This window comes from Leucoraja erinacea, chromosome 13 (assembly GCF_028641065.1).
Source record: "Leucoraja erinacea ecotype New England chromosome 13, Leri_hhj_1, whole genome shotgun sequence".
Taxonomy (NCBI): Eukaryota; Metazoa; Chordata; class Chondrichthyes; order Rajiformes; family Rajidae; genus Leucoraja; species Leucoraja erinaceus.
In genome coordinates, this window is record NC_073389.1 from 54,512,737 (window position 1) to 54,534,529 (window position 21,793).

Consider the following 21,793-nt stretch of genomic DNA (forward strand, 5'->3'; position numbering starts at 1 on the left):
GGAAGGGTGTGAAGGGGGGAGATGTGAAGGGGGGAGAGTGTGGGGGGGGGAGAGTGAAGGGGGGAGAGTGGGGGGGGGGGGGAGAGTGAGAGGGGGAAGAGTGAAGGGGGGAGGGGAGAGAGGGGGAGAGTGAAGAGGGGAGAGAAGGGGGGAGAAAATGGAGTGTGGGGAAGGGGGGAGTGTGAAGGGGGGAGTGTGAAGGGGGTGAAGGAGGGATAGGGCGTGCGGGGAAGAGGATTGAGAGCGAGGGACGGGGAAAAGGAAGAGAGCAACAGTGGAGAGAGATAACAGGGATAGAGAGCACAGACACTGGTAGGTGGATACATAGAAGGATAGAGAGATATTTAGAGGGTTACACAAATGCTGAAGCATGGAGCAGAGAGCAATAGAAGTGAAGAGGAATAGAGATAATAGAGATATAAATCAGGAAATAGAGAAAGATTAGATAGTTATAAACATAGGGAGAGATAAAATAAACGATAGAGAGAAAGAGAGAGAGAGAGCATAGGGAGAGAAAAAAAGAGATAGGAGAGAGATAGAGAGAATGAGTTGAGGACAAAGCAGGTAAGAGAGGTGAGAAATTAAAGATGGTCAAAACCTGCCACTGAAATAGAGTAGTGATTGGAAAAAACAGTGCTTGAGGGATAGAGAGGTGATAAGATTGAGGGGATTGAATATAGATGGACATAGGTGAAAGCAAAGTTGTGTAAGGTGATGTGCACCTGGTAGTCAAGTAGTGAGGGAGCTGGGGACTATGCGTGAGTGGATAGGGCGGGGATGGGGTAAAAGGAGAAAATGATTAATATTAATATAATATCAAGGGGGGTGGTTAGTGTGTGTAACCACAAATAACAATAACATCGTGTGGTTAAAGGGCTAGAGTAAGACAAAGAGTGAAGTCCCGAAGAGAGGCTGTGACGAGAAAGAGTGTGATCTCGGGGAACTGGTTTTGGACAGCTGAGGGTCACCTGAAACAGCAGCACAATGTCGATGACCGAATCTGAGGAGATGGAAGAAGAACATGGCCCTTATTTAGGGGTGAGTTTATTCGGTGTTAATTCCCGACTGTCCATCAGAACTGCCCCCTCCATCGACTCCTTTAAGTCGAGACTTAAAACTCATCTCTACTCCCAAGCCTTTCTTGACATCCTCTGAGCAAGGGCTTTATGTCTGTAGTGTTATATGTATTTAATCTATGAACCACTGTTGTATAAACATTAGTACCTCCACCAATGTAAAGCACTTTGGCCAACAAAAGTTGTTTTTTAAATGTGCTATAGAAATAAAAGTGACTTGACTTGACTATATTACTCCTCCTCCCCCCCCCCCTCCCTTCTCTCGCTCTCTCTCCTCTTATTTTTATATTTTCATTCATTATCTCCCTCTTTCTCACAGTCAGTTTCTCTCCCTTGCTTCCTCTCAGCCCCCTTCCCCACTCCTTATTCTGTGCAGGCCAGCATTTCCCTGTTTTGACCTGCTTCTGCTGTTGTTCTTCTGCCAGGAATATGAAGGTGAGCGGAATGCAGAAAATAAGCGGCACGGACACGGCAAAGCGATCCTGCCCAACGGGGACACGTATGAAGGATTGTATGAGAACGGCAAACGGCACGGGCTGGTAAGAACCTCTCCATCACCACTACTGAGGTGACTAATGTCAATGGATGGTACTTGGTTGTCGCATACATGTGACATTTCACTGTGAGATTCTTTGCTTTACATACACACATATGCAAAGAGTTGCCACTTTTTTTTAAATCTTGTTTCTCTGGGTGTCTAAATTTTTAGCTAATTAAGTTATTACATTGGATGGAAGCAGCATACCAAATCTCGTTGTACCTCTGTGCAATGAGAATAAAATATATTATTATTATTATTATATCGTGCGCCAACACAAGTACAGTATTCCACTTAGTCTTAGCTAGATCGAGCTCTTAAAGATAGCGGAGTCAGGGGATATGGGGAGAAGGCAGGAACGGGGTACTGATTGGGGATGATCAGCCATGATCACATTGAATGGCGGTGCTGGCTCAAAGGGCCGATTAGAGAGAAATTACTAGATTCAGTGATGAGAACATGTGGAAAATGAATTTCAGGCAGGCAGAATGAAGCCATTATTTTTAGTGATACAATGGCAATCACCTCATTCCTGGCCAGTTACAGGTTACAGTGCAGTCATGTGTGGGGCTGGTGGCAATTCTGCCAACACATATTATCCTGCCCATCTCAGAACCCTTCAAGAGAGAGCTAGATAGGGCTCTTAAAGATAACAGAGTCAGGGGATATGGGGAGAAGGCAGGAACGGGGTACTGATTGGGGATGATCAGCCATGATCACATTGAATGGCGGTGCTGGCTCAAAGGGCCAATTGGCCTACTCCTGCACCTATTGTCTATAGTCCCCATTGATCCCCCTTTGTTCTCAGCGACCCCCCCCCCTCCTCCAGGTGTACAAGTAACCCTAATGTATGACAGAAGCACCGGCAGACACTGTGCGGGCAGCATGACACCATGCAGCATGGGAGTAAAGTCCAGCAGATAGCCACATATTTCATCCCGTTATATCCCACTCCAACACAATACTCTCCCCCCACCACCACACAATTCAGATGCACACAACACATCCTGATATGGATTTAGTCTGCTGTTTGGAGTGTTGGTCTATGGTGCCTGCCTGACCATTCATAAACCATTGGGTGAGCCCCGGTCACACCAACAGTCATCCCTCTTGGTGCCGACCGCAAACCACAGTCCCATTTCTAAGACTACGCTTTATGTTGCAGGGAACATACAGGTTTAAGAATGGATCACGTTATGTGGGAGATTATTCTCAGAACAAAAAACACGGCCAGGGAACCTTCTATTATCCAGATGGGTCTAAGTATGAAGGTAATGTTTCATCTCTGATATTACACAGTGAGTAATAAATTGTGCCTGCATTAATCAGCAGAGTAATAGACAGTATTGTATTTCATTAGCCCAAGCTGGAGACTATGAGTAAAGTCCAGAGGGTGAAACGAACGGTGTTCTTACCTGAAGCAAGAATCAACATCCACAAGGTTAATTCCCGGGATGGTGGGACTGTCATATGCTGAGAGAATGGAGCAGCTGGGCTTGTACACTCTGGTGTTTAGAAGGATGAGAGGGACTCTCATTGAAACATATAATATTGTTAAGGGTTTGGACACGCTAGAGGCAGGAAACATGTTCCCGATGTTGGGGGAGTCCAGAACCAGGGGCCACAGTTTAAGAATAAGGAGTAAGCCATTTAGAACGGAGACACGGAAACACTTTTTCTCACAGAGAGTGGTGAGTCTGTGGAATTCTCTACCTCAGAGGGCGGTGGAGGCAGGTTATCTGGATGCTTTCAAGAGAGAGCTAGATAGGGCTCTTAAAAATAGCAGAGTCAGGGGATATGGGGAGAAGGCAAGAACGGGGTACTGATTGGGGATGATCAGCCATGATCACATTGAATGGTGGTGCTGGCTCGGTGGGCCGAATGGCCTACTCCTGCACCTATTGTCTATAGACCTCAGCCACTCACATAAGACCCGGGTTCAATCCTGACTATGGGCGATAACTGTGCGGAGTTTGCACTTTCTACCTGAGATCACTTTCGATTTCAGATTCAGATTCAATTTTAATTGTCATTGTCAGTGTACAGTACAGTGTACAGTACAGAGACAACGAAATGCATTTCCCCGGCTGCTCTGGTTTTCTGCCACATCCCAAAGCCATGCAGATCTGTAGGTTAATTGGCTTGTATAAATTCCCCCTATTGTGTAGGGCAATGAACTAGTGCGTGGGTGAACGATGGTCAGTGTTGAATTGGTGGGCCAACGGGCCTCTTTCCATGCTGTATCTCTAAGCTCTAAGTTGAAATGCAGAGTTATCATTTGGCAGTGTAAATCCAGTTATGACTCCATCAATAACTACTACTGCATGTTGTGGTCTCTGTACTGTACACTGACAATGACAATTAAAGTTGAATCTGAATCTGTGTGCAAGATCTTTTATGTAAAAAGAAAAAGGTTAGTCAAAATTAATTTGTGCCACTTATGGACCAAGGCAAGAATAATTTATATTGGGGAATGACATTTAATTGGTAAGGCATTTTGTTCATGCCAAATCTAAATGGACTTCATGACAAATCTAAACGATTAGGATGCATGGAATCCATAGTGACTTAGAGGTATAGATTCAGAACTGCGTCACCCATAAAAGACAGAGGGTAGTGGTGAATGGTAATCATTCCAGCTGGAGGCCTGTGACTCAGCGGGACGGGCAGCTTCTCAGGAGAGAAGGAATGGGTGACGTTTCGGGTCATATAACCATATAACCATATAACAATTACAGCACGGAAACAGGCCATCTCGGCCCTACAAGTCCATGCCGAACAAATTTTTCTTTTCCCCTTAGTCCCACCTGCCTGCACTCATACCATAACCCTCCATTCCCTTCTCATCCATATGCCTATCCAATTTATTTTTAAATGATACCAATGAACCTGCCTCCACCACTTCCACTGGGAGCTCATTCCACACCGCCACCACTCTCTGCGTAAAGAAGTTCCCCCTCATATTACCCCTAAACTTCTGTCCCTTAATTCTGAAGTCATGTCCTCTTGTTTGAATCTTCCCTATTCTCAAAGGGAAAAGCTTGTCCACATCAACTCTGTAAAGGGTCGAGGCCCTTTTTCGGAATCTTCAGTCTGAAGAAGGGTCTGGACCCGAAACGTCACATATTCCTTCTCTCCGGAGATGCTGCCTGCCCCGCTGAGTTGCTCCAGCATTTTGTGTCTATCTTCGATGTAAACCAGCATCTGCAGTTCTTTCCTACACATGGAGTTCCACAGGGTTTGTGATGTGTATAAATGATATGTGTATAAATAACATTAGTGTACAAAATCATGAGAGGAATAGATCAGGTACTGTAGATGTACAGAGTCCCTTGCCCAGAGTAGGGGAATCGAGGACCAGAGGACATGGGTTCAAGGTGAAGGGGAAAAGACAATAGGAATAACTTACGTGAATAATTTGTAATAACTTACAAAATTCTTAAGGGGTTGGACAGGCTAGATGCAGGAAGATTGTTCCCGATGTTAGGGAAGTCCAGGACAAGGGGTCACAGCTTAAGGATAAGGGGGAAATCCTTTAAAACCGAGATGAGAAGAACTTTTTTCACACAGAGAGTGGTGAATCTCTGGAACTCTCTGCCACAGAGGGTAGTTGAGGCCAGTTCATTGGCTATATTTAAGAGGGAGTTAGATGTGGCCCTTGTGGCTAAGGGGATCAGGGGGTATGGAGAGAAGGCAGGTACGGGATACTGAGTTGGATGATCAGCCATGATCATATTGAATGGCGGTGCAGGCTCGAAGGGCCGAATGGCCTACTCCTGCACCTAATTTCTATGTTTCTATGTTTCTATGAATCCGAGTGGTGGGCGTATGGAACAAGCTGCCGGAGGAGGTAGTTGAGGCTGGGACTATCCATTGTTTAAGAGACAGACAGGTACATGGATAGTGTTCAAGAAGGAACTGCAGATGCTGGAAAATTGAAGGTACACAAAAATGCTGGAGAAACTCAGCGGGTGCAGCGGCATCTATGGAGCGAAGGAAATAGGTAATGTTTCGGGCTGAAACCCTTCTTCAGACTGATACATGGATACATGGATAGGACAGGTTTGGAGGGATATGGACCAAGCGCAGGCATATGGGACTAGTGTAGCCTTTGGGACATGTTGGCCGGCGTGGGCAAGTTGGGCCGAAGGGCCTGTTTCCACACTGTATCATTCCATGACTTGGGCATAAATGAAGATGGGTTGACTCGTAAGTTTGCAGACAACACCAAAATTGCAGGAGGATTTGAGTAACAGAGTAAAGATGACTGACTGCAATGATATAGTGCCCTAGTGACACAGCAGGTCTGATCTTCATTGATGAGGAAGAATGTTTTAATATACAAGGGAGTGCAGCAAAGGTTCCCCAGATTGATTCCAGCCCCCGGTAAGGGGGATTTGTATTCAGAGTATAATTTAAACTGGGCTGTACTCGCCAGAGTTCAGAGGAAGGAACATTGTAATGAAGCCTGACAGGTGAGATCCCTGCTGTCCTGTCCTGTCCCCTTGCTGTGGTGCCTCGAATTAGTCTCAAAAGAAGGAGTTGGGTATTCAGGACAAAGATGAGAAGAAATGACTTCACCCAGAAGGATATTGGTTTGCGGAATCCTGTACCAACGAGGGCTGTGGAGGCATGGTTGCTGAGTGCCATCAAAAGGGAGAACTGAAGATCTCTGTCTATTAAAGAAATTCAGGGATTCCAGCAGCAAAGAGGTGCAGCAGTGAAATATCACTCTGATCTCATTAAATGGCTGGGCAGTTGTGAGGAGACAAATGGACTACTGCTGCTTGCATTTGGTCAGTTACACAGTGATAGGGTCAAGCAACAGGGCTGTACTATTAGACCAGGTAGGGGCTGGACTCAAAAAGGCTGCCAACATCATCAAAGACCCACACCATCCTAGCCACACACTCATCTCTCCGTTGCCATCGGGAAGAAGCTTGAAATCTGGAACATCCAGATTCAGGAACAGCTTCTTCCCCACAGCCATCAGGCTGTTAAACACGACATCAAACTCTGAACTATAACAGCCTATTGCACTTTATTTGTTTATTTATGCGTATATATATGGTCTATGGTATATAGACACACTGAACTGTTCTGAATTATGCTTACAATATTTTGTTGTGCTGCAGCAAGCAAGAATTTCATTGTCCTATCTGGGACACATGACAATAAATCTTGTCTCTTGACATCAGGGTGTCAATCACACAATGACGGAGTCTTACTATTGTGATTTTGTTTGTAGAACACCGAGTCCACGCCGACCAGCGATCCCCGCACATTTACACTATCCTATGCACTAGTGACAATTTACAATGATACCAAGCCATTAAACTACAAACCTGTACGTCTTTGGAGTGTGGGAGGAAAACGGCGATCCTGGAGAAAACCCACGCAGGTCACGGGGAGAACATGCAGACTCCATACAGACAGCAGCCATAGTCAGGATCGAACCCGGGTCTCCGGCGCTGTGAGGCAGCAACTCTACCGCTGCATCACCGTGCTGGCCTTTCACACACTGACGGGGTCACACTATCATGGTGTCAGACACACCATGATGTGACCGCAGTATCATGGTGCCAATCACATAATGACAGGGGGTCACCATGTCAACAGGCTGTTAATCACTCAGAAAAGAGATTGCAGCATCGAGGGGTCTGTCGATCAAACAGGAGTGCTTTACCGAGGTAACATTCTGATGAAGGCTCACTATCAGGGTAATTCCTGTTTTATTGAAGAGTGTTTAACACAGGGACAGGACCGCAGTGGTGAAGGGTCAGTCCCACAACGGCCAAGCTACATTGCTGATGAACAAAGGTACACAATGACAAGACACATAATGCATCCAATCAATCTCAAGCTTCATTTCTTTCTAATGACCTTCTGTTTGGAAACTGATAGTTTTCTATCTGTGATGATGCAGGAAGTTGGGCAAATGATCAACGGCATGGAGAAGGCAGTTACTTCTATCCAAACGGCGATTCCTACAGTGGGGAATGGCTTGCTCACCAAAGGTAAGCCAAAGTCACGTCACAAAATGCTGCAGGGTGGTGGAGGGCGAGTAGCAAACTCCAAGAAGAATCTTTGCGCATTCCCTCATTGGGTTGTTTTTTTTGGACAATAGGTGCAGGAGTAGGCCATTCGGCCCTTTGGGCCAGCACCGCCATTCAATGTGATCATGGCTGATCATCCCCAATCAGTACCCCGTTCCTGCCTTCTCCCCATATCCCCTGAATCCGTTATCTTTAAGAGCCCTATCTAACTCTCTCTTGAAGGGTTCTGAGATGGGCAGGATAATATGTGTTGGCAGAATTGCCACCAGCCCCATACAATACTGCACTGTAACCTGTAGCTGGCCAGGAATGAGGTGATTGCCATAGTATCACTAAAAATAATGGCTTCATTCTGCCTGCCTGAAATTCATTTTCCACATGTTCTCATCACTGAATCTAGTAATTTCTCTCTAATTTAATGTTTCCATTAACTGTGTTTAGAATGCCAACTATATTGGTCACATACTTTTCCAGCCTATTATCTAAGTTGTGTATAAATATGAACAGTTGTCCCAATAGTTGTGCAGCAAAGTGGCACACTGGTTGAATTGCTGCCTCACAGCACCAGTTACTCGGGTTCGATCCTAACTACAGGTGCTGTCTGGACGGAGTTTGTACCTTCTCCCTGTGACTGAGTGGAGTTTTTTTCCGGATGCTTTGGTTTCCTCCCACATCCCAGAGAAGTGCAGGTTTGTGGGTCAATTGTCCCTAGTGAGTAGGATAGGACTGGTGTATGAGTGATCGACGATCAGTGTGGACTCTGTGGGCTGAAGGGCCTGTTTCCAGGCTGTATCTGCTAAATTAAAGTAAACTAAACCAATGCAGCCCCTCATGAATTCCTTTAGTTCAATGCTGTTAATTGTGCACCTCCCTTTATCCTTTAGGCTTCTGGCACTCAACCGTTTTTTAAGGTTTACGTATGCGATTGAGACTCTCCTGCAGATTGAGGCATCAACACAATTTGCCAATAGGATTATTGGTTTCCCCAGGCAGCATGCACACTGCACCTGAGACTGGGTGGTGCAGTGAACCACTACCCACAGCACCAGATAAACAGGTTGAATCCTGACCTCAGGTGCTTTCTGTGTGGATTCCTGGTGCCCCAGTTTCCTCCCACATCTCAAGGTCGTGCAGGTTGGGAGGTGAATTGGTCGCTGTAAGAAACCCTCTGTAGCTGAGTGATAGGATCTGGGATGGGAGAATCTGGAGAGAATAAAATGTAATTAATGTTAGATTAGTGTCAATGGGTGGTCGACAGCAGGCACGCACTTGATGAGCCAAAGGGCCTGGTCCTGTGCTGTAAGTCTCTATGATTCTGTGACGCTATTCCCAAGTCATCTCCCACCCAAATACTAATCAAGTCGGAGGCTGCTTAACTATGTACTCACAGAGAACCCAACAACAACACTAATCTATCATTCCCCAACTTGCCTTCGCTTTCATGAGTACACCTTCAGCAAATAGGCTTTGATCAGCATTACCAAATACTTACACAGGTCCATATAAATAATGCCCACAGTTATGTCCGTCTCTACTCCATTTGACGTATCTTCATTAAAAAAAATCGTTAGTTTTGACAGTAATTCCTTTCCCTTCACAAATCCATTGTGGGTTACTTTGATTAAGGTGTTTGTATAAAATATTAAAATCGTCAGTAATGAACACAGGTTGGAGATAGAACTTGGGAGCTTGCAACTTAGAATGAGACTGTCACTTACTGGGAGATTCCCCTAAGCCACTTTGTGAATGATGTTTAAGAAAGAACTGCAGATGCTGGAAAACCGAAGGGCTTTGACCCGAAACGTTGCCTATTTCCTTCGCTCCATAGATGCTGCCTCATCCACTGAGTTTCTCCAGCATTTTTGTCTACCTTGTGAATGATGTTGGTGTGCTTAGAAAACTAAAATAAAACCGACACCATTCTGAATGGCCCATGGAAATATAACAGAGTAAATAAAGACCTTGCATGACGTGGCATCCCGAAAGTCAGTCCTTTAAGACTATCTAAGCATGCCAATTGTGTGTTTCTTCACCAGACACGGTGAGGGGACCTATCTGTATGTCATTACAGGATCTAAATACGTTGGAAACTGGGTTCATGGAAAACAAGTGGAGGCTGGAGAGCTCATTCACCTCAATCACCGATACCAGGGCAGTTTTCTGAATAACAACGTAAGTACCAACCATGCCTCGCCACGTACCTGGGCCATGTGGCATCTCACCTTACCACGTGGTGGTCCCAGCAGAACGTGTACTTTCTCACCTGCGTAAGACTAATATAAGGTTAATTCTCGGGATGGCGGGACTGTCATATGCTGAGAGAATGGAGCGGCTGGGCTTGTACACTCTGGAGTTTAGAAGGATGAGAGAGGATTTTATTGAAACATATAAGATTATTAAGGGTTTGGACACGCTAGAGGCAGGAAACATGTTACAGATGTTGGGGAAGTCCAGAACCAAGGGCCACAGTTTAAGAATAAGGGGTAAGCCATTTAGAATGGAGACGAGGAAACACTTTTTCACACAGAGAGTGGTGAGTCTGTGGAATCCTCTGCCTCAGAGGGCGGTGGAGGCCGGATCTCTGGACACTTTCAAGAGAGAGCTAGATAGGGCTCTCGAAGATAGCGGAGTCAGGGGATATGGGGAGAAGGCAGGAACGGGGTACTGATTGTGGATGATCAGCCATGATCACATTGAATGGCGGTGCTGGCTCGAAGGGCCGAATGGCCTCTACTCCTGCACCTGTTGTCTATTGACTCTGCGTGTGAAACTATGTGGGATGGGTGTACTATACAATGAAGCTGGAGTGAATGTGCCTGTGCAGAGTATTGTGCAATATTCATCAGACTGGTGCGCACAGAGTGTGGAGCCCACATACCATGAGCCTTGTCCCAGGCAGTGGAACCCATAACCACAGCATGTTTATACGTAGCAGTATGTAAGAAGCCTGTTTACATCAAACTATGCATTTGGATCCCTTGCATACATAATACAATGCACTCGGAGCCTATGTAATTACCAAGCCAATTAACCTACATACCTGTACGTCTTTGGAGTGTGGAAGGAAACTGAAGATCTTAGAGAAAATCCTCACAGTTACATGGAGAACGTACAAACTTCGTACAGACGGTCCCCGTGGTCGGGATCGAACCCCTGTCTCCTGCGCTGTAAGGCAGCAACTTACAGCTGCGCTTAAGGCTGCGCCACTGTGCCGGCTAGTCTGTTGCTTCCTCACCCGGTTACTTATCAAACTGATTTGGAACGTGGCCAGAAATTTACTTCCTGAACATGGACAAATCTGAGCAACATAATTGAGGCTTTGTACCAAAGGCCTATCACAATGCTTGTGAGGCTCGGAATTGGCCATGGTCTTGGGGTCTAAGCTTTCTAACAGAAGTAAATCTGGGAAAGTGCAATGATCTTCAAAAGGATCCATGTAAATATACTTCTTGAAACATGACTCAATTATTGCAAAGGTTGAACATAATTCCTCAGTTGGCTTTAACTATCATCTGATGGTGGATGGGAAATGTGGTTCCACAGGTGGTGCATGTCATGTTGAAGTGAAACAATAATGCCCAGAAATTCCATTGTGAGGTTGGAGGGTGAACAGCCATGGTACACCACTCCTGCACTGCTCCCTCCTCTTAGATGCATGTCAGAAATAGTCAATCCATGAGTGGATCCAGGAGAACCTTCTTAACCCGGGTAGCAGTCAGAATATGGAACTTGTTCCGATATGGAGTGGCTGAGACCTGCAGCAGAGCATCCCATTTAACGGGATGAAGGTAGAAGGAGACAATGATGGAGAAGGCCATGTCAGGATGCAAAGGAATGAGAGCCAGCTTGGACCAATAACGCAATCTAATGATGATCAGCCATGGTCACATTGAATGGTGGCGCTGGCTCGAAGGGCCGAATGGCCTACTCCTGCACCTATTGTCTATTGTCTATTGTCTAATGCTGAAATATTTCTGCCGTTTTGAGGTTGCCTAAGATTTCTCTTTCCATATCTCTGCAGCCGACGGGTCCAGGAAAATACATCTTTGACTTTGGATGTGAGCAACATGGTGAATATATTCAGATAGAACAGGTAAACCCCAGTGATAACATTCCATGGCAGGATGTTATGGCGTTTATGATTAAAACTTGTTTAAGTAGATGCATTTGTAATCTGTGGTCATTGAAGTAATCAGATTCTTCAGGAATATCCTTTTAACAGGGACTCGAAAGAGGGAGCACATATCGCCAATTCTGGCCTCCGTCCACTGGCTCCCAGTGCACTTTCGAGTTCATTTTAAGATACTGTTATTTGTTTTTAAATCTCTGAATGGGCTCGCCCCGCCTTACCTCTCTGAGCTGCTCCACCCTTACGCTCCTGCCCGGTCCCTCAGGTCAGCTGGTCAGCTGCTCCTGGAGGTACCGAGGTCTAGTCGGAGGCTCAGAGAGGATAGAGCCTTCTCTGTTGCTGCTCCGGCACTCTGGAACACCCTGCCGTTGCACATCAGACAGGCCCCCTCACTGTCCATCTTCAAATCCAGTGTTAAAACACATTTGTACTCCCTGGCTTTTGAGCATGCCTGAGGCTTTGCTTCTGTTTGTGGTGTTTTTGATGTTTCTTTATTTTACATGTCTTTTCCTACTATTTCTTTTGATTGTTATTTTTGGTGTGTATTAACTTTTTTGTCAATGATTAGTGATGTACAGCACTTTGTTGCAGCTATGTTTGTTTTTAAAGTGCTCTATAAATAAAATTATTATTATTATTATTATTATAAAAGTGAATCGGGGAATCAAATCACTCGCAAGGATAAAGACACAAAACCAGGCCATTGCCCTGGCACCAATGGCAGGAATAACATTGTGATAAATGTTGACTTGTTTGAGCTTTCCATTCCTCGTAGAACAGAGAGCAGGGTTGGCAGGATCCACACTGAATTCAGAACCGCACTAAACTGTTTGTTATTTATAACAACCATTTTGGATATGAATGTAGGTGGCAAGGTTGGTAAGTTTACAGATGACATGAAAATTGGTGGTTTCGTGGACAGTGAAGGATTATCTCCGATCATAAAACAGGACAGATAATGTTGTGGTTCCTCAAAAACGTCGTCTGTCCATCCCCTCCAGCTGCCTAATCCACTGAGTTCCTCCAGCTCTTTGTGTTTTTCTCAAGGCCTGTGTAGAACTGTAATAGAAAAGTTATCACCTGAAACGTTAACCCTGTGTATCTCCCCACTCAGCATTCTCCGTATTTATTTCAGATTTCTGGCATTCCCAACATTTTGCTCGTGCATCTATGTATTTATAAACATCTAATTCACCGGGAGCAGAATGCTTCTGTCGGCATTCAATTTGGGGATTTCTTTTATACCCTTTAGTTTTAGAATCCACTACTCTGGGAAAAAGACTGTGAGTGTTCATTTTATCCATGCCTCATCATCTTGTACACCTCAGCCTCCTATGTCCAAAGAAAAAACTCCCAGCCTCTCCGCCCTTCTCCTGACAACTCGAGCTCACGTCCAGTCCTGGACCCTTTCCAACATCCTTCCAATAGTGTGGTGTCACCAATGACTTGTACAGCCGTCAAAAGTCTGAAGACTGTTTCCAACCCAAAACGCCACCTATCCATTCGGTCTACGGATGCTGCCTGACCTGCCGAGTTCCTCCAGCACCTTGTGCTTAGCTTGAGGAAGAGCTGGCTCCAAAAACATCCCTATCTCTGGGGCAGCACGGTAGAGCTGCTGACTTGCAGTGCCAGAGACCTGGGTTCGATCCTGACTACGGTCTGTACAGAGTTTGTACGCTCTCCCCGTGACATGTATGGGCTTTTCTGGGAGCTCCAGTTTCCACCCACACTCCAAAGACGTGGAGGTTTGTAGGTTAATTGGCTTCAGTAAAATTGAAAATTGTACCTAGTGTATAGGATAGTGTTAATGTATGGTGTGATTGCTGGTCAGTGCAGTCTTGATGGGCTGATCGGCCTGTTTTTGCACTGTATCTCTAAAGTCTAAAGTCTAAATCTCCGTGAGGGCACGACCAGCAGTGCAAAAGAAGGTGGCTCCACCACAACCTTCCCTCAGGCCAATTAGCAATGCCCAGATCCCAGAAAGTGAATCATTGAGCAGAGAACAGAACAGAACAGTACAAGAACAGGCCCTTCGGCCCACAATGTCTGTGCTGAACATGCTGCCAAGACAAAACAAGTTCCCAGCAATCGAACCCAATCAATTCATCCACAACAGACCTAAAGATGGGCCAAGAAGGGAGATGTGGGAAGTGAGTCGCCCTGGAGATGCGTGTCTGACCTTTGCTGACTAGGTTATCTTGTTGCCAGGTTTCTGAAAAGAGCAATATTAAGGGCTTAAAAGAGGCGGCTTCCAGTTCAGCCTCCCTGAGCGCGTTCACCACAGAACCCATGCTTCAGCCCGAGGCTAGTCCAGCATGTGATTGTTTGCAGTGGATCTCCCCGTGTTTTTGCATGAGTCGCTGATGAATGAGAGGGAGGAGTGGTTGTACTGGTTGAGGGAGACCGTGTGAACCACCTTGAATGCATCACCTTCCAACCCCAGCTCCCTGCACTCTGTCTCGGTCTGCATGAAATCCCAGCAAGCGTTTGCTTTTAGTCTAAACTGCGATATGACTTTCTCATTTTCTCAGCCCCATTGTGGATGTTTCCCCATGCTCATGGCTCTGTGTGGTGCCAGCTATTGGTGTTGAGTGGTGTGTTGGGGCACATTCTAAGGTTGCTGCTCTTGAACAAGCTGCATTGCACCTGGGAAGGTGGATGCGAGGGAGGTGCTACATTGAGAGGGAGATTAGGTTAATATATGATAGGACTGGGCCTGTACTCGCTGGAGTTTAGAAGGATGAGGGGGACCTCATTGAAAGTTATTAGTGAAAGGCCTATTGGATGTTTCCACTAATGGGAGAGTCTTGGACCAGAAGCAGTAGCCTCAGAATAAAAGGCTGTACCTTTAGAAAGTAGATGAGGTGGAATTTCTTTAGTCAGAGAGTGGTGAATCTATGGAATTATTTGCCATAGACGGCTGTAGAGGCCAAGTCGATGGATATTTTTAAGGCAGAGATTGACAGATTCTTGATTAGTGCGGGTGTCAGGGATTATGGGGAGAATGCAGGAGAATGGGGTTGAGAGGGAAGGACAGATCAGCCATGATTGAATGGCGGAGGAGATTTGATGGGCCGAATAGCCTACAGTGGCTTGCAAAAGTATTCATACCCCTTGAACTTTTCCACATTTTGTCACGTTACAGCCACAAACTTAAATGTATTTTATTGGGATTTTATGTGATAGACCAACACAAAGTGGCGCATAATTGTGAAGTGGAAGGAAAATGATACATGGTTTTCAAATTTTTTTACAAATAAAAAACTGAAAAGTGTGGCGTGCAAATGTATTCAGCTCCCTTTACTCTGATACCCCTAAATAAAATCCAGTGCAACCAATTGCCTTCAGAAGTCACCTAATTAGTAAATAGAGTCCACTTGTGTGTAATCTAATCTCAGTATAAATACAGCTGTTCTGTGCAGGCCTCAGATGTTTGTTAGAGAACATGAGTGAACAAACAGCATCATGAAGCCCAAGGAACATACCAGACAGGTCAGGGATAAAGTTGTGGAGAGGTTTAAAGCAGGGTTAGGTTATGAAAAAATATCCCAAGCTTTGAACATCTCACGGAGCACTGTTCATCCGAAAATGGAAAGAGTATGGCACAACTGCAAACCTACCAAGACATGGCCATCCACCTAAACTGACAGGCCGGGCAAGGAGAGCATTGATCAGAGAAGCAGCCAAGAGGCCCATGGTAACTCTGGAGGAGCTACAGAGATCCACAGCTCAGGTGGGAGAATCTGTCCACAGGACAACTATTAGTCGTGCACTCCACAAATCGGGCCTTTATGGAAAAGTGGCAAGAAGAAAGCCATTGTTGCAAAAAAGCCATAAGAAGTCCCGTTTGCAGTTTGCCACAAGGCATATGGGGGACACAACAAACATGTGGAGGAAGGTGCTCTGGTCAGATGAGACCAAAATTGAAGTTTTTGGCCTAAATGCAAAACGCCATGTGTGGCGGAAAACTAACACTGCACATCACCCTGAATACACCATCCCCACTGTGAAACATGGTGGTGGCAGCATCATGCTGTGGGGATGCTTTTCTTCAGCAGGGCCAGGGAAGCTGGTCAGAGTTGATGGGAAGATGGATGGAGCCAAATACACGGCGATCTTGGAAGAAAACCTGTTAGAGTCTGCAAAAGAGTTGAGACTGGGGCGGAGGTTCACCTTCCAGCAAGACAAGGACCCTAAACATACAGCCAGAGCTACAATGGAATGGTTTAGATCAAAGCATATTCATGTGTTAGAATGGCCCAGTCAAAGTCCAGACCTAAATCCAATTGAGAATCTCTGGCAAGACTTGAAAATTGCTGTTCACAGACGCTCTCCATCCAATCTGACTGAGCTTGAGCTATTTTGCAAAGAAGAATGGGCAAAAATTTCAGTCTCTAGATGTGCAAAGCTGGTAGAGACATACCCCAAAAGACTTGCAGCTGTAATTGCAGCGAAAGGTGGTTCTACAAAGTATTGACTCAGGGGGGCTGAATACTTTTGCACGCCACACTTTTCAGTTTTTTAGTTGTAAAAAAATTTGAAAACCATATATCATTTTCCTTCCACTTCACAATTATGCACCACTTTGAGTTGGCCTATCACATAAAATCCCAATAAAATACATTTACGTTTGTGGTTGTAACGTGACAAAATGTGGAAAGGTTCAAGGGGTATGAAAACTTTTGCAAGCCACTGTAATTCTGCTCCTAGAACATGAACTTGTGGTGACGGTGGGGAATGTATGTGAGGTCAGGGTCAGAATAAATATCTGGATCATGAAGGGGTTGAAAGCTGGAAAGGAGAGAGTATTAAACTGGGAGGGAACCAAGACCATCAACAGCTCAGTGCTCCATGAAGTGTTGTTACTGTGCAACACAATACAACAGCAGAGCTTTGGATACATATTACAAAGAGCGGGACCGTTACTCAAACCATTCTCTCTGCAACAGGACAAAACTGAAGAAGAGGTAGAGGAGGAAGAAGCTGTAACTATGACTGTCCTGAAGTGGAAGGCAGAGAAGATCACAGGATTGACCAAGTATTCACCATGTGAGTCTCAAGATTCAAGATTCAAGATAGATTTAATTGTCACGTGTGCCTGATGGCACAGTGAAATGAATTCCCATACAGCCATACAATAAAAATCAACAGGACACAACACACTATAGGGTTTGACATAAAACATCCCCACACAGCAGAATCAAAGTTCCCCACTGTGTGGGAAGGCACCAAAGTCAGTCTTCTTCCTCCACTATTCCCCGTGGTCAGGGTCTCCCCAAGCCCTCCACAGTTGCCGCTACGGGCGGCCCGATGTTCAGGACCGCTCGCCGGGGTATTAAAAGTCTGACGTCGGGGCTGCGGGACGTCCTCAGCGGCGTGGACACAGAGTCGGCCCCCTCCTACCGGAGTCTGCGGCTTCCAAAGTCCGCAGGCCGTGCCGGGTGGAGACTGCTGCTGGAGACCCTCTGCAAGGTGCCCCAGGTCTCCACGATGCCGTTCAGCGCCGCCCGCGTTGGAAGCTCTCCGCACCAGAGCTCCTCGATGTTGGAGCAACGGCCTAACGCTCCGGAGCTCCAAACGGCGACCCAGGTAGGCATCGCCCGCTCCGCGGTGACTCCAGCGCTGCGCCGCCGCTGTAGCAGCCCTGGTCCGGTTCCCGGTCCCCGGCAGGAAAGGCCGCTCCGATCCAGCTGGTAGGCCGCGAGGTGGGGGGGGCGAGGACGCGACTCGGAGAAATAGTCGCGTTACCGCCAGGAAGAGACTGGGAAACGGTTTCCCCCTTACCCTGCCCCCCTCCCCCACATAAGTCTTGATCATTTTATGTAGCCAGATAAAAATTTATCCGTAAACTCCGGAGGACACCTTAATTTAGACAGTGGTGAGAGCACGGAACTTGTTTCCACAGGTAGACACAAAATGCTGGAGCAACTCAGCGGGTCAGGGCAGCATCTCTGGAGAGAAGGAATGGGCGACCTTTCAGTCTAAAGAAGGGTCTTGACCCAAAACGTCACCCATTCCTTCTCTCCAGAGATGCTGCCTATCCTACTGAGTTACTACAGCTTTTTGTGTCTATCTTCGGTTTAACCCAGCATCTGCAGTTCCTTCTCACACACTATGGATCTAAGCAAACACTAGAGTCCAAGGACTTTGATTCAATAGACAATAGGTGCAGGAGGGGGCCATTCGGCCCTTCGAGTCGCCATTCAATGTGATCATGGCTGATCAGCCACAATCAGTACCCCGTTCCTGCCTTCTCCCCATATCCCCTCACTCCACTATCTGTAAGAGACCTATCAAGCTCTCTCTTGAAAGTATCCAGAGAACCGGAGAGAAGGAACAGGTGACTTGTCGGGTTGAGACCCTTTTGCATGCCAGGTCTGAAGAAGGGTCTCGACCTGAAACTTCACCTATTCCTTTTCTCCAGAGATGCTGTCTGTCCCGTGGAGTTAGGGTCACAGCAAAGTTCATTGGGAGATCGGGAATACAACCTTCGCTTATTATAGAGTCCAAGATAAAGTCAGTGATAAATTTAAGAGTCGGGTGACAGTCGGGAAGATGATTCTCCTCACATTCTCCTCGCTCTGTGTGACCTGCTAACAATCTTGTCATAGCAGGGTATAGATGTCGTTCCTGACTCCCACTAATATCCAGAGGGAGACACTTGTAAAACATCACCACAAACAATCAATAGTATTTGTTGTCAGGAATTTTGAGAATTATAAGGAAGATGAGTAGGTTATAATATGGTTAAAGCTGCAAACTCAGAGACTGGGGAAACCTGATGGCCAAGAATGTAGTCAGAATAATCATAATCATAACAACCATAATCATACTTTTAGCCAAGTACGTTTTGCAACATATGAGAAATTTGATTTGTCATACATCAAAAAGCAACAAAACATACAAAATACATTTTAGCATAAACATCCACCACAGTGACTCCTCCACATTCCACACTGTGATGGAAGGCGAAAAAAATTTTCAATCTCTTCCCCTTGTTCTCCCCCGGTTGGGGCCCTCGAGCCTTCCGTTGACGGGACGATCTTGACTCCCGTAGCCGGCAGCAGGCCCCCCGTGTCGGGGCGATCAAGTTCCTGCATCGGGGGGATCTCAGCTCCCCCGCACCGGGCGATCTACCCCGGGTCGGGTCTGGTCGAAACCTTCTGCAACTGGAGCTTCCCGACATCAGTCTCTACCCGAGACTGCGAGCTCCGCGATGTTGAAATCCGCAGGCCGCGGTTGGAGCGTAGATCCCAGGCAAGGGGATCGGTTCTGATGGTAAATCCACGTCCCCGCGGTGGGGCTCAAAGTCAGCCCCAAGCAAGGCCTCCAGCTCCATGATGTTAGGCCACACAGCGACTGGAGATACGATCGGGAAAACAATCTCATCTCCGGCAGGGTATGGGATTGAAAAAAAGTTTCCCCCACCCCACACATAAAACAAACCAGAGAACATTAACACAAACTTTTAAAACACATTATAAAAAACAAAAAACAAAACAAAAAGACAGACAGACTGTTGGCGAGGCTGCCATCGTGTGGCGCCCCCTGGTGCAAAGCTGAAACACTCTGCTGAAAAACAGCCTTCGTTATCTATTGAGGGGGCATTGTCATTTGCAGTTCTGTCCCATGCTTATCGGTTGCAACCTTCATCGCTGTGTTTAGCAGGCAAGTCTCCCAAAGGCGAATGAACGGTCTCTTTTAACAAGGGGGCGCCATCTAGCCAGTAGAAACTAGACATTTATGTTATCTACTTGTTAGATACTGTAAATGGGAGGGAGAGTTTCAAAACAACAGGAAAGGAAAGATTAAAGTTAACTCAGTGGAAAGACAAAGATGGAAGACTACAGAGACATTGATTAATGATTTATTTCAACACCACCAGTAACCAACGTGTCATGTGGATATAAAAATGTTGTGGTTACTATAGCTTATTGAAGCAGTTTGGGCTTGCTCACACTGTTTCCCAATGTACATCGCTAAGGCCTTTGATAAACCAACTTGTTTGATGGACTGATCTACCAGCTGTTTTATTTTGTGTCTGTGCCTATCTGAGTAAAGCCAGATATAGGGTACGGACATGGTACACAATTCCCACCTACAGTATTTTAACGAGCTGCCTCAATTTACTTTTCCAGCATTTAAGACTGAAATGACAAAGGAGGCAGAAGAGAAAGCTGCAGAAGAGGCAAAGGCTGCTGAAGAGGCAAAGGCTGCTGAAGAGGCAAAGGCTGCTGAAGAGGCAAAGGCTGCCGCAGCAGATGTGCCGGATACCGAAGCTCCTGAGACAGAGGGTGCTGCCCTAGCCGCACCGGACCCTGACGGAGATGCCTCCAGCATTTTAGGCCAATCCACGGCGGATGCCGATGGGGCAGAATCAGCTGTGGCAGATATTGCCGAGTTGGAGGCTCCGGCAGCCGAACCCGCTGAGACTGAGGCTGGTGGGGATATTACCAACGAGCCACTCGCTGAGGATGACAACCCTGCCACGGAGGAAGCTGGTGATGCAGTTGCAGAAACTGCTCCTGGGGAAGGCTGAAGAACGGGGCTGTGAAGAGGAAATGGCTTACTTGTGCAGTGTGAGCTTCATGGACCAGGCCAGCTAAATCATTCACACACTAGCTGGTAACACTGAACAATTCACAACAGTTTAAAAATTCATAGAAATAGATTTGACTGATTGTACTGGAGGTGGTTTAACACGTGCGGTAGAGTGGAATCAATATCCCGTCCAAGTTAATTTTCTGAAAAATAAATGTTGGTTGTAAAGGTTTGGACATTTTTCATGTTTGTGTGCAAAGATTCCCCACCTGCGTTAAAACTTCTCGGCAAAAACACAGTGCTGGTGCTGGTAGACAGAGGGGTCCATTCTATAACCTGCTACTTGAATGACATACTTTTACCATTCTTGGGAGGATGTTAAAAGTGCCTGAAGCATCAGAGAAAATGCTGGAGAAACTCAGCGGGTGAGGCAGCATCTATGGAGCGAAGGAAATAGGCAACGTTTCGGGTCAAGACCCTTCGGTAGAGTTGCTGCCTCCCAGCACCAGAGACCCGGGTTTGATCGCGACTATGGGCGTTGTCTGTGGGGAGTTTATACGTGACCTGCGTGGGTTTTCTCCAGGTGCTCCAGTTTCCTCCCACACTCCAAAGACGTGCGGGTTTATTGTTTAAGAAGGAACTGCAGATGCTGGAAAAATCAATAGTATGCAAAAAATGCTGGAGAAACTCAGCGGGTGAGGCAGCATCTATGGAGAAAAGGAGTAGGCGACGTTTCGGGTCGAGACTCTTCTTCAGTCTGAAGAAGGGTCTCGACCCAAAACATCACCTATTCCTTCGCTCCATAGATGCTGCCTCACCCACTGCGTTTCTCCAGCATTTTTGCCTACCTTCGATTTTTCCAGCATCTGCAGTTCTTTCTTACATACTTGGTGATTAAATTAAGGTGGATAAATTCTAGGAGAGTATGGGAAGGAACTGCAGATGCTTGTTTACATGGAAGATAGACACAAAATGCTGGAGTAACTCGGCGGGACAGGCAGCATCTCTGGAGAGAAGGAATGGGTGACGGGTGACTTTTGGGTCGAGACCCTTCTTCAGACTGGGTCTGCCAAAATCATGGCTGATCGCGAACTCAGACCCGTTGATAGAGTATTAGAGACATAACTCTTTTACCTGGCAGCTACCCTGTGGCAGAGAGATTCAACTCTCTGTGTGAAAAAAGTTCTTCCAAAGGGGGGTGACATAAACATCGGGAACAATCTTCCTGCATCTACAAACCCCGTAAGAATTTTGTAAGTTTCTATAAGATCCCCTCTCAATCTTCTAAATTCTAGAGAGTATAAACCAAGTCTAATAAGAGAAGAGATAAAGGAAAAGGGTTTTCTGTTGGAGAATGGTTAGAGATTGGACCCACTATCTGGAAGGGTGGAAGAGAGAGGAGGCTTTGCCACTTGTCATGAAGAGTTGTAAATGAACTTGAAGGGTTGTGACA

The 21,793-nt window shown here is 46.2% G+C and overlaps 1 protein-coding gene across 1 annotated transcript; it reads left to right on the forward strand.

Annotated features, from left to right (window-relative positions):
* Positions 1–874: 874 nt before the first annotated feature.
* rsph1 (radial spoke head component 1) lies at positions 875–20,571 on the forward strand. Its single transcript, XM_055645276.1, has 8 exons — positions 875–1,038; positions 1,502–1,615; positions 2,780–2,885; positions 7,541–7,631; positions 9,707–9,842; positions 11,692–11,763; positions 16,749–16,848; positions 19,938–20,571. The coding sequence occupies exons 1-8, from the start codon at positions 985–987 to the stop codon at positions 20,336–20,338; spliced, it is 1,074 nt and encodes a 357-aa protein (XP_055501251.1). The 5' UTR covers positions 875–984; the 3' UTR covers positions 20,339–20,571.
* Positions 20,572–21,793: the final 1,222 nt, after the last annotated feature.

What these genes read in the sequence shown, in the direction of transcription:
- rsph1 (XM_055645276.1), top strand. Translation starts at nt 985, where the DNA reads ATGTCGATGACCGAATCTGAGGAGATGGAAGAAGAACATGGCCCTTAT. An exon ending in ACGGCAAACGGCACGGGCTG is followed by an intron (nt 1,616 to 2,779) that starts GTAAGAACCTCT and finishes TTTATGTTGCAG; the next exon opens with GGAACATACAGGTTTAAGAA. An exon ending in GAATGGCTTGCTCACCAAAG is followed by an intron (nt 7,632 to 9,706) that starts GTAAGCCAAAGT and finishes TTTCTTCACCAG; the next exon opens with ACACGGTGAGGGGACCTATC.